The 16,074-nt window shown below is 41.0% G+C and overlaps 1 protein-coding gene across 3 annotated transcripts in view; it reads right to left on the bottom strand.

Moving 5' to 3' along the window:
- The window catches only part of SLC6A15 (solute carrier family 6 member 15), a 38,840-nt gene extending 23,383 nt beyond the window's left edge, over window positions 1-15,457 (bottom strand). The window contains exons 1-2 of one of the 3 annotated variants that reach the window (XM_037389914.1): window positions 15,229-15,457; window positions 4,087-4,564 (exon numbers count right to left, since the gene is read on the bottom strand). In XM_037389914.1, coding sequence (XP_037245811.1) covers window positions 4,087-4,375 — 289 coding nt within the window. In that variant the 5' untranslated portion in view covers window positions 4,376-4,564; window positions 15,229-15,457. Of the gene's footprint in view, window positions 1-4,086; window positions 4,565-14,946; window positions 15,069-15,218 lie in introns of those variants that run through there. The other 2 variants (XM_037389915.1, XM_037389916.1) reach the window with 2 other exon arrangements.
- Between the last annotated feature and the right edge of the window lie 617 nt (window positions 15,458-16,074).

Here is a 16,074-nt window from a genome sequence, read left to right as displayed (position 1 = left end):
TACGTTGCTCACAGCTTTTATCTGCTTGTTATTGTTTACTAGCTCTTTGGACTTTTTACGTCACAGAAATATTAAAAAGACCGACCTTAAAAAAAAAAAAAAATCAGGAAATTTGAGTTAATTCTCATGAAAATGCAACACAAAAATCTGTGTGCAGTATTTTGTAGACTCCCAGTAACACCTGCAACACTAGAAGCACCTGATGTTTATTTGTCTTCATAATAATGCTCACTCAAATATCACTTGTTTTAGCAGAACAGCCAATTTAGTTTGGTTTTGTTACTTCCAATATGTGAAAGTACCATTTTATTTCTGCTAATCCCACAGAAAAATGACAACCAAACAGAATGAACTTTAAATTTTGTTGAAAGAAGTGAAGATGTGCAAGCTATTCACCAGACGATAGCAATAGGCAGCAGGAAAATATAGGTCTATTGTCACTATTTGTTAGCCTCACAGCAAGACTGGGTAGATCTGAGCGGTTTATTTTTAAGGCTCATCAACAATCATAGGAAGCGGAGGCAGCTCTGAACAATACTACATACTAACAAGTTATGAAACTGTTATACAGGAACTATGCCTATCTGAACAGGCAAACCTATTTGCCTTCATATAGTGAAATGATAAATATAACAAAACTCTACAGCTAAGTCAGAGCTTACCCAGCACCATTGTAAATCACCTTTGTGAGGCATCAAGGAAGAAACAGCTTTTTTATCTGTTAGGCTGCAAAGAGTGGGAGAGGTGCCTTAAATGCCAGGTGGGGACTGGGCATTGCCTACCAGAGGTAAGGAGGACCTGTGGTGAGGACGGAGGTGAAGGAGGCAGATATCCAGTTAGTTCCTAAAAACTTTACTGAGCACCTTCAGCCCCTCATTCACAGAGCCTGAAACTCCTCTGGGCCCTCCCTCTCTTCCAAAGTCAAGAAAACGAGCACTCTGGAGTGCTCTGTCTCCTCCCAACATCTTTTTTTCCGCTTTTGCTACTTCCTGCATCACAGCTACCTCCCCAATGCGGATCAGAGTTTGTCCCAGCTGCACACTAGCCTCTTCTCTCACCTCTCACAACAAACTTTTTTTCTTGGAAAGAGCCAAGTGTGGAAGCCAGCAAAGAGCTATCCAGTCTAGCTGTAACTTAGTTGAACATAAAAAAAATGCCAGATATTACTCTAAATATTTATGAGTTTATATGAATTAAAGCAAGAGGAAAAACTGTTAAAGAATCACAAGAAATAAAATCTAAGGGAGTTGTTTTGGTGGTACAGACCAGACCCAGAAACAGAGACTGGAAAGATATCGACAGACATCCAAGTATCAATGCAGTGTAGCAGGAACTGAAGCCTCATATAAAAATTTGTAGATTTTTTTCCCATGCATTTGAATCTGTCCCTCCCTCCCTCTCCCTATTCTTTTACACACTTGTGAGAATTATCTGTCCCTCTGTGCATATATATACAAGCACCAATTTACTTTACACATTTCCATGTTTAGTGTCACCTTCTCTATCTTGCATTCTCATTAACTTGAAAACCAAGAAAGTTTTAGCTCTAATGATCAGTTGCTTTTCTCTGTTGTTCCAAAGGTTGCAATTCACTAAAATGGTGCCAAATTATTGTTAAAAGACAAATACATCCTTGTCTCAGCCATGCGCAGAAAATACTATGTCTCCACAGATCATGTTACACATCCAAGTTCCTGCAATCACAGCACAAGGGAAAACATTTGATTTCAACCAGAAATGACTCCATATTTATTTTTTCAAGTTTGATTAATCAAAGTGCCATAATTCCTGAAGGTTGGTTCTGTTTTTTTCTAAATTGTGAAATTACGAATTTAAAACATTTATATTTGATGTGAATTAAATTTACACTCAGTGGCAGAGTAACTTCAAAAGTCCCTGACTATGAAACCAACAGCCTAAGGAGCATACCAATGGATCTTTTTTGTTGGTTCAAAGGAGAATCCAATGGGTTTGCAAAATTAGTAACTAAATGCAAACTAATTGTTTAACTAACAGTAAACACGGACTTTCAAAAGGGACACAACTATACAAAACAAACCACTTTAATGTGGTATCCTTGACACTACACAGAATATAAACACTGTAATAGTTTAAAAAACCTTTAACAATATATCAGTTTGGTTTAAAAATTGTTAATTAAAAAATATCTTATTTTTTTCCACTAGTAATGAGAAGTGATCAATTCTATACTGTCTAGTAGACTACATAAGACTGCCATCCACTGAAAAGCTACATACAGTTCTTGAGAAATGACATGTAATGTGTTTTCTGTTAATATCAGTCGCAGATTAAGAAAATTTTAGATTCCACACAAATCACTGAATCAATCATTTAATGACTTTCTCTCCGAAATAGTGGAGACAAAAAGGAAGTTAAATGAGAGTGAAAAAAATCTTGCAACAACTAGATATGAAAGAATTTAGACTTTATCCTGAAGATGGAATATTTTGAAGTATAAACTTCATTTTTACTGCTTGAACTGACTGAGAGAAAACAAAGTCCAGAATTATACTCTGGGTATATTCTAGGCTCATTTTTATACTCCTCAATTACATCAGTCATCATTCAACTTTTACAATCCAGCATGAATAAAATGTTCTTTATTTTCTATTCTGTAGTACAGATTCACTTTTTGTATCACAAAGTGACGTTTGTTTTGATTTCAGCAATTAGCTACAATAGAATGTACATTAATGTAGTACAGTAGAGAACAGTATAACATAAAAAACATCAATCCTGCAATTAGAAGAAGGAAGGTCTCCAGCCTCATACTTCAGTTATTCTGGTTTCAGCTGGGACAGAGTTAATTTTCTTCCTAGCAGCTGGCACAGTGCCGTGTTACTTAGTATGAGAATAATGCTGATAACACAATTGATCATTTTAGTTGTTGCCAAGTAGTGCTTATTCTAAATCAAATACATTTCGAGTTTCCCATGCTCGGCCAGTGAGCAGGTACACAAGGAGTTGGGAGGGAGCAACAACTGACCTGAACTAACCAAAGGGATACTCCATACCACAGAACATCATGCTGAACATACATCAACTGGGAGGAGTTGGCCAGGGTCTGCCGATTGCTGCTCAGGGACTTGGCTGGGCATCAGTCAGCAGGTGGTGAACAACTGTATTGTGCATCACTTGTGGGTTTTTTTTATTTTTTTCCCTTGGGTTTTATTCTTCTCTCTCCCTCCCTCCTTCATTACAATTATTGTTGTTGTTGTTGTTGTTATTATTATTTTTGCTTTATTTCAATTATTAAACTCTTCTTGTGAAACCCATGGGCTGAGATTGTTCTGATTCCCCATCCCACTAGAAGCATGGTGGCAGTGAGCAAGCAAGCAGCTGCGTGGTGCTTCGCTGCTGGCTGGGGTTAAGCCACAATACTACTACATTCAAGACCATAGACAGACAGCTAACAAACTGCTTAACATTATTGTTCAAAGTGAAAGATAACTTGTTATTTAGGAAAACAGTTAACTATGCAAGAGCACAAACCAAATGCATTCCCTTAATGTAATGATTTAAAATACTCATTATCAGTAAAAAAAAATAAATTCCTTTCCACTCCTACAGTATTTTGTTGTTCTCATAAAAGCAAATTGTGATCAAATGGCCTAGGAGCTAAAAGCAATTAAAAAGTAGAGATATGAAGTTTAGTACTGCTAAATACTCAAGACTGAACACTGCTTTGATCTTTAAAATGGATGCAGATTTAATGCCTTGATTTGTTGTCCAAGTACAACAAAAAACACTTTAGCACAATAGCACTGTCCTAAATAATGCAACCCCTTCATAAATATGCGTTTTGCTTAGCCACTAGTTTGACCACTTGTTAAGGTCATATCAAGAACTTTCTCCCCTCAAATGGAATCTTAGAAGAATCTTCTACTTACTTTAACAGATGTGTCTCTCTAGAGAGAATATAGGGCTTTCCTCATAGGCTCTGGCAGAAGTTAAAAGAAAAACCTGACACGATGGAGCAAGTTTTACTGTGGATATCTCTGCTAACCTTGAGACCTGAAAGGTTAGCTTCATCATTTAGCTACAACTAGCTATCACAAGACTTACCTCCACCATTTTTCTGACACAGATATGGGAATCGCCACACATTCCCCAATCCCACAGAAAATCCAACTTGTGCCAGAATATACTGGAGTTTGCTGTTCCAAGCAGGTCTTTCATCTTCTACATCTGAGCCTTCTTCAACATCTACATCTTTTTCTTCCTGATCATCAACCATAAGTTCACTCTTCTTAAAGGCATCATCTGAAGAGTCTTCATTAGAGAGAAGGTCCTTAACTGACTCAATGACCTCATCATCTAGTTCTCTTTTCACTACCTTGCTGTTCTTAGGCATTTGTAATACGAGAAAAACAGTAAGATCAAGTTCAGCTGAGACAGATGGACAAGCGCTGAAGAAAGCTCTCCCCCTGTTCCACTAAAAATATTGAAGAAACAGACTGAAGATAGTGCCTGATGAGTCCTTGATAGTAGGCAACCAAGAGTAAAGACTTCTGCTTCTCAACACTTGTTCTACTGAAAGTATCTGTGGGGAAAAAAAAAAAAAAAAAAAAAGAAGAATATTACACTATTATGCAGAACAAACATAATTTAGAAGACATATGCTTTGGTTTACCAATTTCTGCTGATCTCAATGACTTGACAAGAGGAGAAAGAGATAAAAAAGGGATGTTAAACCATTTCCAAATTGTAGGAATTAAATCCACTGTTTGGTCTTAAATATTTATGTTGAATACATTTCATTCACTTGCTAAGGGTTTTTTGGGGGATTGATTTTTGTTTCCTAAATCGCTCATATTCTGACAGCATAACAAGATTCTTCTTATCGGGCATAATGGCATATGCACTTTACATAAAATTTAGGACCCCAATTCTATTACTTTTTGACTTAGCAGCTGTACTTGAATTTATTAAAAATATTTTAAGAGAAGCAGATCTAAGTTTTTCAGACCATTTCAGGAAGTCATACAGCAATTAAATATTTGATATACAGGATGCACCCAGTGCTTTCAAAAGCAAAGGTGACTTATTTTCCTATATTCTTCATCAAGGAATTTATAATCACAATCATATTTTCAAAGGAGAGATGCTCATCTTTAATGAGCTTTGATGCTTTAGATAGTTGCTTAGAAATAGGAAATAAATAAGCATATCTGAAACATCTGAAAAGCTGTAACCAAACCCATTTAAAAAGCCTGCTGTTTCAAACATGCACGTACAGACACAAAAATGCTTGCACTTGAATATTTGTTTTTCTTTAACACAATGAATCACTTAAAAAGACAGACTTGCTTGCAGCTGCCATGCTGAAGGTAAGTGTAAGTTTTTGGGGAGGAATGTTTTTTGAGAAATTCTTCACTAATCACATGGGATAAAACTAGTATGTGCAAAGCCATCTGCACAATTAAGAGCCTTAAAAGGGATTTAGATTATGTGTAAAGCTTCACAAAAACCCTAACGAGGGAATACACAAGTAGTCTAATCAAAAGCTGCTAACTGATGAGAATCAGAAATTACTCTGGGATACATGAGACCTTTCAGCTTTTGCTTATGGACTTGCTGAAACATTTGGTCCATAGGACGAAGGCTGTATCATGTTCTGATGAACTCCCACGTAGCTGGGAACTGCAAGGTATTATTTCTGGACTGTTAGCACAATAATTGAGAGACCAAGCATCTCACGGCTGCCTCAGTGATGGATCAGAAGGAAAGATGTTAAGCCACTAGAACCCAGCCCACAGCTTATGAAGATGAGACTTCCCAACAACAGAACTAAAACCTCTGCCACCAAAAGGACTATCAGCAGCCTCCTGACCAACAGGACAATTACCTTTTTCAATAGTTCCCAAGGATTTGGAAGTTGAACTTCACTCCAGTTGCCTACTGAACTCCATTGTTACCTCTCTTCATTCATTCCATGGACTCCTGTCACTGCCTTTTCACTTTCCCTCTCCTGTTACTGTCTCTTCTCAGCAACTCCAACTCTGGCAGACAGCCCAAATTTTTTAAGCACTGTAAAGCCTACTGGTTTGTGATCTGCTTCATGCTCATTATTGTTGCAGAAGGGTTCAGGGTCCTATAAACCTTCCTTCTAATACGTGGTGAAACTAGTATCAGGCTTTGTTGTGACTGATACCAGTTCTTAAAAAAAAATTAAGTGCATGAGCTATACACAGAACAGTATAATAGGGAAAGAGAGCTGTTCAGACAATAGAGAAATCCTAGTACTGTATCCTGTACATCTGGGCTAAAGTAACGTATCTTCAGGCCTCTTTTTATCCGTTTGATATTTTGGGCTGTAAACTCAAAGGACTACACCCTCTTCTATTCCATGTATGGTTCAGTAGCTCTTAGCTCTGACTCGAGACATCTAGGTAGAACCAGAACGCAGTAATACCTTGAGCTGAAGCACTTAAGCAGTCCTAAAGGAGTTTTGGGACTATACGCCACAGCAACTGGTACTTCAACCACTACTTTTAGTCACATTGCAAACTTCTCTTTTCCTTCTGTTCCACTGATGTAAATTAGAGCACAGCTTCTCAGTTCCAGTAATTAATAATAAGTTTAGGGTATACATTAAAACAAAACAATCTTCTCTCTGTATTTAATATAACAGCTGCACAAGTGAAACTACATCAGTATTTGCCTGTAGATCTGAAATCCTTCTCGAACTGTAATAAGCAAAATATATTTTCAGTTGAAAAGGCATAAAACATCTATCAGTATTTATTAAAATGTTTTAAAAGGTCATATCTGTATTAATTATTTTAGATAGTAGTAACTTTCATGGCAGCAGTACGATTTATCTGGAGCTCTCAGATGAGTCAATTCAAACTGAAATTGCATCATTCTGTCCTGTCATGCGTTAAACATTGCATTACTACACTTCAGAATAAACTGGGCTTGATACTTTTATTCCTAGCACAGTATCATATTAATTTCCCTTTCGTTAACCTTCCATTAAGCAGGATGTTATCCATAGCACTCATCACTGTACAAGACCTGCAATAGTTGCAGAGCTTGAGAAAAATGTGGGAGAAATGCTCAGCAGACTGGTGCTTGGTTCTAACAGTACTGGTCTTCTAACTGAATACGTATTCTTGGTCAAACTGAATCAATAATGCAGGAGAGTCCTTCAGGATACATCATAAATCCGTAAGTGGTCTCTCACTGTCAGATTTAACAACTTGTTCTCTGTACTAAAGGAGTCAGTACCAAACTAAACAAGGAGTCCTACCTCACCAGACACTACCATCAGCTACAAATGTTCAAAGCATGGTCCCAGCTGGTTTGTGCAGGGTCTGCCATTGTGTGCTCAGCACTCCCAGAACACACTCCAAAACATGCACAGAAGCCTCCCTCTTCAACCCAAAACAAATGTGCACAGAAGGCAGATACCAAACTACTCAGCCCGAGTTAGGCCTAGATATGAGTGCTCCCTAGTGAAAAGTGCATAGATACCTAGTAAAGTTCACCAGCACAGTCTCGCTAAACACAAACCACTGAACAAGCTCTTTTTTTTTTTTTTTCTTTTTTTTACATCACCATATTGAACTTCAGCACTTTGACTTGTAAAATGCTATTTTAGACTCCCACACCACATGGATCTAGTCCAGTATTGAAGTTCTTTGTTAGCATCAAATAGTAATTAGGAAATATCATGCCAAATTCTGTTAAACTGCTCTTTCGTTAGTTCCCCTACTAGCTAACCTTCTACACAGTCCTGTGCAGTAATACATTATTATGTGATAGGACTGTTTGTGCTAAGTATCATTAAAAATCTATATAAGCCACCGTATTTACTAGTGAAGTACAGAATTTGGTATAATAGACTCAGTCATTACTGAGACCATTTTAAACTCCAAGTTCTAAACAGTGTCATATTTTAAAATATTACTATACTATACTGTTACCAGCACCTTGGAATAAAAGCAAAATGTCTGAAGTATAACTTAGCCTTATCAAACCTGTTTGTTTGGGGGTTGCTTTGGTTTTGGGTGGGGTTTTTTTCCCATATATAAGATGTAGATCATGGAATTTGATCGACTGATTTAATTCTGGTTTCCAGGCAGTTTCACTCATCCTTTTCATAACTCAAATGATGTCATATGTCAGGTGAAAACACTGAAGGGAAATTTCTATTATCACATTTACTGGAAAATATTAATATTTCTCTGAATATTTCCACTACTAAAATGAAAAAATAAAGATGCTATCTCTTTTCTTATGTAAAATAACTTTAAAAAAAAATCAAAAATTTATCTTAAAACTGACCTGACAGGTGTGTGTATTGTTTGAGGGAATTTAACAGAATGGTAATTGCTGAACAGTACATGGTTCAGTCTGAAGAACATTCAGAAAATTGTGTCACTGAATTACCAGTAATAACTAATCTGAGTTACAAACTTTTGGAAACAACTTACTAAATCAAACAAATCAGCTGGATTTTTATGATGTCTTACTAGCACTGTCCTCAATATGTTACAGTCTCTATTTCTTTTTCATACTGAAAGATAAAACAGGGAGTCTTTTCTGACACATCATGCAGACTGCAGACCCAAACTTCCTTTCTCAGAACACAGTAGGAATTTTGTTATTTTCTTCTACAGAAGAAGCAGCAAGCCTTAATACATCAGCATGCAGAAGTAAAGTAACCTGATTAGACTCCCACATTATTAGCAGATTAAGCAATAATAATCCCTTGCGACAGAGAATTCAGACCCAAATTAGCTCCCTGGGAGATCTGAGCTTGCTATAGAACTTTTACTTCAGCTTCAGGCCCACATTCAGACACACTGGCACAGGGAGATAAGACCTGTAAAGCCTCCGCTGACTAAACTGCAAGCGTTTGCAGGAAGACTCAAAGGAACTTCATTAGTCAAAGGACCGAGACACACTGAAAAATGTTGCTGCATGCCCTTTTCTCCCCATCTTTCTTATACATAATACCAAGTAAGGGAGTTGTACTAGCTCTGTCCAATGCTGCCTGCTCCTCTTTACCATTAAGCTAGTAATGGATCTTATGTCAGGCTCCCTCTTGACACAGGTCTAGAGAGCTCTTCTTGCCAATATACGGGCAGTAGTAGATGAACATCATTACTTCTAGTTCTCTCAACTGTGTAGTACCAGTAAACAATTAAAAGTTATGAGGCTGGAGATTTTCACAATGCGTGCAGAAAACACAAACACCAAAAAAAAAAAATATCTCACTTGCTTACAAATTTGGAAGTATAATGAGTACAACTGCCCCATGTTCTTGCAATTACAGCACAAGTCTCTACAAAAAAAGCTATTTGTAAAGCAACTTCATGTTTAAAATATTCCACAACACTATTGCAACAACTGATAGAACTAAATAATAAAGAACTTTTAACAATGTTTTTCTGACATAAATTAGAACATGATTTTTTTTATGTTGTGTTCCTTTTTAAAACCTGCACTCCTTGCCAAAAAGGAAAGTCCAATAAACCCTCCATTCTTTTCTAACACAGTGAACTTTATTTTTTCTTCATTATTTTATTTTTATATCTGAGGAAAACACAACAATTTAGCAAAATTATTTACATTCAAATTTTAACACATTACAAATAATCCTCAAATCTTCTTTGATCAAAAATAGCTTCAATCTTCAATGTGAGTTGGGGGGGGTGGGGTATTAAAATAGCATGTTCATACCTCATAAAAGACTATCAAGAAAGTCCAGACAGAAAGCAACTTTCTACAAGGCTACTGTAGATCATCAAAAACCAGATAAAAGAAAGGATACCTTTTTAAGTTAAATGTTTGCCATTAAAGGGAGAAAAAGATTAATGTTCTGTTCTTCAGACCTCTGTGTTCTTCTCCAGTGAAGCAGCTAACATATCAACATGCTGCTGGGGGGGGGGGGGGGAGCAAAATGCAATATAAAGCTGCAGCCAGTTCACATTACTATAATATCTGCTTTCAAGGTAGATTATGATAGTACAGTATACCAGTCCAGTCCTACAAGCTTATGATCTTACACTCCCATTCTACAAAATCTCCACCTTGACTCCCAGTGAAGACACCAGTATGATTCAGCAGAGGATACAGAACTAAAAGTCAGGATTCTCACCACAGCAGATGTTCATTACAGATCCTGATGGATATATTCATGCCAAACATCTCAGTCTGTATGAAATCACTGGATGAGAACTGTATGCAAAAGTGAAGAAGATGAGCTTTTTCAACTTGAAGGAAACCTGTAAAATGCATCTCTAATACCAGTCTACGAGCCAGGCAGAAGAAAGCATGATGGGAACAACCAATACAGGAAAAGGCAAACCAAAAGTTTTAGGAACAAAGGACTACTGTGAGTCTGCAAAAAAGGAACTGGGCCACTGGTGCAGACAGGATGGTGCCAGGGCAGGGGGGGAATAGCTAATGACCATCATATCTGAATGAGAAAGAGAGAAGGAAGACTGCAGGAGCAAACCAGGTGTCCTGGGAGTATTGTGATTGTGAAGAATGGCTATCGCTGGGGGTATCTGTGTATAGATAATTATTTCGGCAACAGTTACACCGAGTTACAGCACTCACTGCACAGACTGAATTACTACTGCAATGCAGCATCATATTCTTTGGCAGAAATAAGAATACGCACCATAGCCTTTTTGCCTAGTCAAGCCCATTTTTATCTACCTACTGAAGCAGCCATTATGCTGCTCTTCAGCCTGAACTACATGATCGAGCATTTTTCCCTAGCTAGTTTTAATAAGCTTGTCAGTAACACATACAGATTCAGTAAGTACTGAACTCAATCATAGTGAAACATAGTTATATTGTATACAATGAAACTTCAATTTCTCTGCATTCTTCCCTGATGCTATCTGAGACATGCTAATGCATGTTACACATACTACATTACATTGTAATAAAGTAAGAGCTCTTTGGGCTACAGGAGACTTGAAAGCATTAGAAAGACTAAATGTTTTTGATTCTGGTGTCTCTATACAATTAAACCATTTAGACTGTAGCAGAACTATTTAAAAGATGCAAGACTAAATTCACACCTGCTGCAAATACGGTAGTTATAGCGACTTCAGTGACACTGCATCTGTTTCATATTGCTGGAAAATTTGTTCTCAGTTCCCACAAAATGTTCTTCCTGGCTTTATCTTACATCAAGACCCTGCATCTGTCTCAAATGCAGGCAGCTTCTCTCCCAGGCCAGTCTCCTTAAATTTTAGTTACAGGAGAATACTTTCTACTATTATTATAACAACAAACACAATGAGTTGACAAATACAGTAAGATTTCTTTCTCGAAATTGTTCAGTCAATAGATGTGATCTTCTTGTATGTACAACTTCTTCCAAATCACTGCCCAATAGAAATACCTATGAACAGAAATATCTGTCTAAGAGAGAATGTTACAACCTAAAGCTCTTGAATGTCTTTTTTTTTTCTCCCCTTTTTATTGCATATAATCTCTGAAGACTTTATTGGCCTTACTGTATTTTCTCACCTGCTTTCACAGATTTCTCCATATTTCTTCTCACAAATCAACTTCACTGAAATACTTCACAGACTTACATTATGTGCTTACTGTAATTTCCTATTCAGATGAAGAAAACACGTCACTTATTCTGCAGTCTTTTCTTATGTGTACTTTATCGAAGGAACAAATTCAATAGTTACCACTTCTCCAGCTGAAGCTGAGGGAAGTAATCTCAGCAATTCTGACAATACTCCACCCTTGACCAGTGAAGCTCAAAAGGCTTAACTGCTGGCAGCTTGAAACAAAGTCTCTGTTTTCTAAGTTCACCTTATAAGCTGCAAGAGGAACACAACTTTATAAAATCTTGTAACACTTCTGAGAAGTAAGAGGATATAAAAGTATATGAAATATTTCACTAAAGTACTGAAGTTCTTTAAGTTGCAAAATCAAGTACTGAAAGTTAGACACTACCAGATATATAGCTGCCCCGAGACCTTAATTCTCTGCCTTCTGTGCTTCGGGATGGATCAATAAATAAATCACATTGTCCTTGGGAAGAATTTATGTGATTACTACTTTGTCTGGTTTTTATACACAAGCAAAGAAGCTGAATTGTTCTTAGGTTAGCAGAAATCTTGCTTCTCCTCAAATCTGATTGTTTAATTCCATTATATAAATCATGTTTTAAATGTATGTTACAGTAAAACCCCACATCTTTAAAAAGAAAATCATTAATACCAATTCCACTATAGAAAAATCAAACACTGTAGGCTTTCCCATCCTTTCTCCATTTTGGCTTAAGAGCATGCTGAATCATTAGCACTGCAGTACACATTTCCAACACTTGAAATGCAAAAATAATACCATTTGCCAGCAGCAAAAAAATTTTTTCCCCAAAGTGGGAAATTAACTCACATGCCAGTAGTGTGATTCAAGGCATCGTACACAGTGTTACATCTTTTTCTTTTCCTTCTCCCATACAGAAAATAAGGAACCCCCAGTCTTAAGAGTGAAGGGTAAGAATGAAGCACTCTGTTTCAGTGTAGGCTTCTGGGAAGCTCAGCCCAGTTACTGCCATTGCCTAAAGCAACCGTTCTGGTAGTTGCCATTGCTCTTTCACACACGTTGTACAGATGGGCTTGTGCATCTGCTCTTCAGCAGAGTAGTGCTCAGTTATCATTTGTCGATGATACTTTCATTCCTCAATTATTCAAGAACATTTCCTGAGTAATGGCAAGATTTACTTTGAATCAAATTTCAAGGAAGAAGGGAGTTTCTTAAGTTTCGAGATGCTACCTGCTGATATATCAATGTCATTCTGCAACCGAGAATTCAGAGATATTTACAGTGACATGGAAAAGCTGCTACTGGTATTATCATTTTCTACAACCTATTGCCATGTTGATCTATAAACTTTATGAGCAAAGGGCTCAGAACTGTTCTACTGATATTTTGCCTTTTGAGCAAGAACATTATTCCTTGGTATGAGTGAAACAGAACAATGGAAAGTAGCTAAGAGAGGTGACATGGACTGGTGAATGTGTCCTCAATGTTGTACACACTTCTGGTTGTACACTAGAGAATTTCGGGAAAAAAAATAAAAATCTGCCTTCCCAAAAAGATTCCTACCACAAATACTTCCCAAGTGATGTAATTCCATACCACTGAGCAGCAACTACTCCAGTATATCTAACACTGCTATTTATGCCAAAATGAATTGCTGTAATTAGTAGATTGTGATTCTAAATAACCTGTGATTTTTTTTTTCTTTTCTGATAAATTCAGCATTTTAGAAGTTCTGTACATACAGTATTTTGCAATATACAGCAGGGAAGAGAGTTGACAGAGTTGTTCCATCTATATGGTTCTCATCTGCACTACTTTTTTTTTAAAAAAAAAAACATCATAAGAATAACAAGACACTAAAGGTCAACAGAAATCATTTTATGCTGCAAAACTAGTTTCAAGATGCCTTAGCAGTTTCACTTACTCAGTTTCACTATTGGTGACACATCTGAACAGCTATGAAATGGTTTGGGTTTTGACACAGAGATCAAAACCAATGGGATTTTTGTTCTTGAATCTGAAGTGCAGAGTTGAGCCCAAACAGAGTGTCTGATATGCACTGAATGCAGGCTGTAATTCTATATTTATCTTAATATGGTCTACGTGTAAACCAAGATCTTGTACATTAACCACGACAAAAACCAAGCAATCTTTCCTTATTTTTTTAAATTTCCTATTTGATGAGCTGTTGATGGGAAACACGCTACTAAATAGAAAAATAAGGCTTCAGTATGTTGTCATAGTTTTTTAATCAAATGGAGTACGCTGTCTACATAACACACCCAGTGCACACGTAGATGACATCAAATAACAAAATCTTTACTTCATTTATACTTTTATTTGGAGAGGGAAACAGAGATTTGGAACCCTGTCTTATAAGCAGTATGTCACAGTGACATATTGATGGTGACGTACTACTGAGAAATAGTTAAGCTTCTCTTAGGAAACAATACTACAGCAGAGAGCTTGTTATGAAGCAATACCACACAGAAAATAAAATGGCTGATGAGGATGAGGTGTTGACTACACCTTTTACAAATAAAGTGCAATTTACTTAAGTGGAACGAATCCCATTGCACCTCTCATGTGGCAGGTCAGTGTGTCTGCGCGGACATATTTCAGTCATCTCCTTTACTTCCACAACAAAAGCAAAGCCTTGCGAAGAAATTCCACTTTGCTCTAATACTAGCAAAATCGGCACAAGACCTGCCAAAACGGGCATGGGAAATGAGAAGAATCAATAAGAGAACTGAAGAGAAAGAAAAAAAAAAAATTAGATCAGTGGGAGAAAACCCTAGGTATGAACCAGCCCCAGCACGCAGAGCACCGCAACCATTCAAATCCTGTATGGAAAACAAATGCAGGACGCACAAAGGTTGAGCAGCGGTCCTCGCCGCCATTCCCACCCAAACATGGCTGACGCCAGGGCGCACCGGCCCAGCCCCGGGGCCGCTCCCGCCGGCGCGGGACGCGGGGGGCGCGGGGCTGCTGGTGCCCGCCGGGCGACGCCCACGCGCCGCGGCAACAATGCAGCGCGCGGGCGCCCCCCACCCACCGCCCGCGCCGCCACCCCGCGCCCCGCACGCTGCCGCCGGCACAAGGCGGGGACCGGCGCCCGCGGGCCGCCCCCGGCGATGTTCCCGCTCCCTCATCAGCCGGAGCGACGAGGCCGGTCCCGCTGCCGGCCGTCCCGTGGCGCGGCCCGCACGGACCTGCCCGACGGAGGCAGCCCTCGTCCCGCTCTCCCTGAAACGCGCGACACACGCACCGAAGGTGTCCCGCGCACCAGGCGGGCGGTGAACGAGACGCCTGCCACTCGTGGTAGGGAACGGGCGCAGGCTCCCCGCCCCCAAAGCGGCAACAGCCCCGTGCATCCTAACCTACCGCCGAGTTAAACCACATGGGCGGCTTCTAGCGGGCGCTCGCTATTGTCTCCCGGCGGGCCGGCGCCCTCCCGGCCCGCGGGAGGCTGCCGCCGGGGCGAAGGCAAGCCTCCCCGGGGGGGCTGGGGGAACCCGCAGCAAAGCGGACCCCGGGCGGAAAGGGCCCCCCCCGCCCCCACCCCCCGCCAGCACACACGCGGCGCCCCCCCCCCCCCCCCGCGGCCCCAGCCGCACGGCAGAGCGGGGAGAGCGCGGGGGCGGCTACCGCCTCACCTCGCCTTACCTCCACCCGCGGGGTTCACTGGGCGCCGGCTGCGGGAAGGAGGCGGTGGGGGGCTGGGTGCCCCCACGGGCTCGGAGCGGCGAGCGGAGCCGTGCGGGCGAGGGGCTCAGCGGCGGGCAGGCTGCGGTAGGCACATGTGCCCAGTCCTCGCTGCGACGGCGTTTAAAGACAGACATAAAAGCGGCGGGGGGAGAGGAAGGGGGAGGGCAACGCCGGGCAGGGGGAGCCGCACCTCCTGACGCAGGGAGGAGCTCCCCCCGCCTGCAGCAGCTTCTGCTTCGCTGGAGGCGGGCGGGGCGGAGGCGGTGGCGGCGGGAGAGGAAGAGGGAGAGGTCCGCCGGCATCGCTGCCGCGCAAAGCGCCCTGCGGCCGCGCCCCGGCACTGCGGCGGCCCGTCCCCTGCCGCCTTCTGCCTGGTCGCGGGACGGTCACGCTGTCCCCGGCCTGCGAGGGGCCGGTGGCGCTGCCCTGGGCCCACGTTGGCGGGGCGGTGGCCTCTGGGGTGGCCTGGAGGCGGGCGGCAGGCACACGGGTGTGGGCTTCCCTGCAGAGCGCGGAGGCTCCCCGGAAAAGGGGTTGCGTGGAGCGGGGGGTGCGGCCTGAGGAGGGCGGCGGGGCGGCCGCAGCGGGCACACCTGTGTGCGGGAGGCCGGGGGGCGCCGCGGGGCGAGGGATGGCGGCTGAGGGGATGGAGGGTGGAAGGCACCAGGCAGGACCCGTGAGTGGTGGTGGTGCGCAGCTCTTGTAGCCCAAGCGGCTGCTGGGGCTGCCACAACTGCCTGAAGATGATTTTTCACTTTTAACTAACACACACACACACCTGTCATTAATTTTGTCCATTGCCCT

Source organism: Falco rusticolus, chromosome 5 (assembly GCF_015220075.1).
Source record: "Falco rusticolus isolate bFalRus1 chromosome 5, bFalRus1.pri, whole genome shotgun sequence".
Classification (NCBI taxonomy): Eukaryota; Metazoa; Chordata; class Aves; order Falconiformes; family Falconidae; genus Falco; species Falco rusticolus.
Note: the sequence above shows the minus strand (reverse complement) of the source record. Positions and strands in the feature narration are given on the sequence as shown.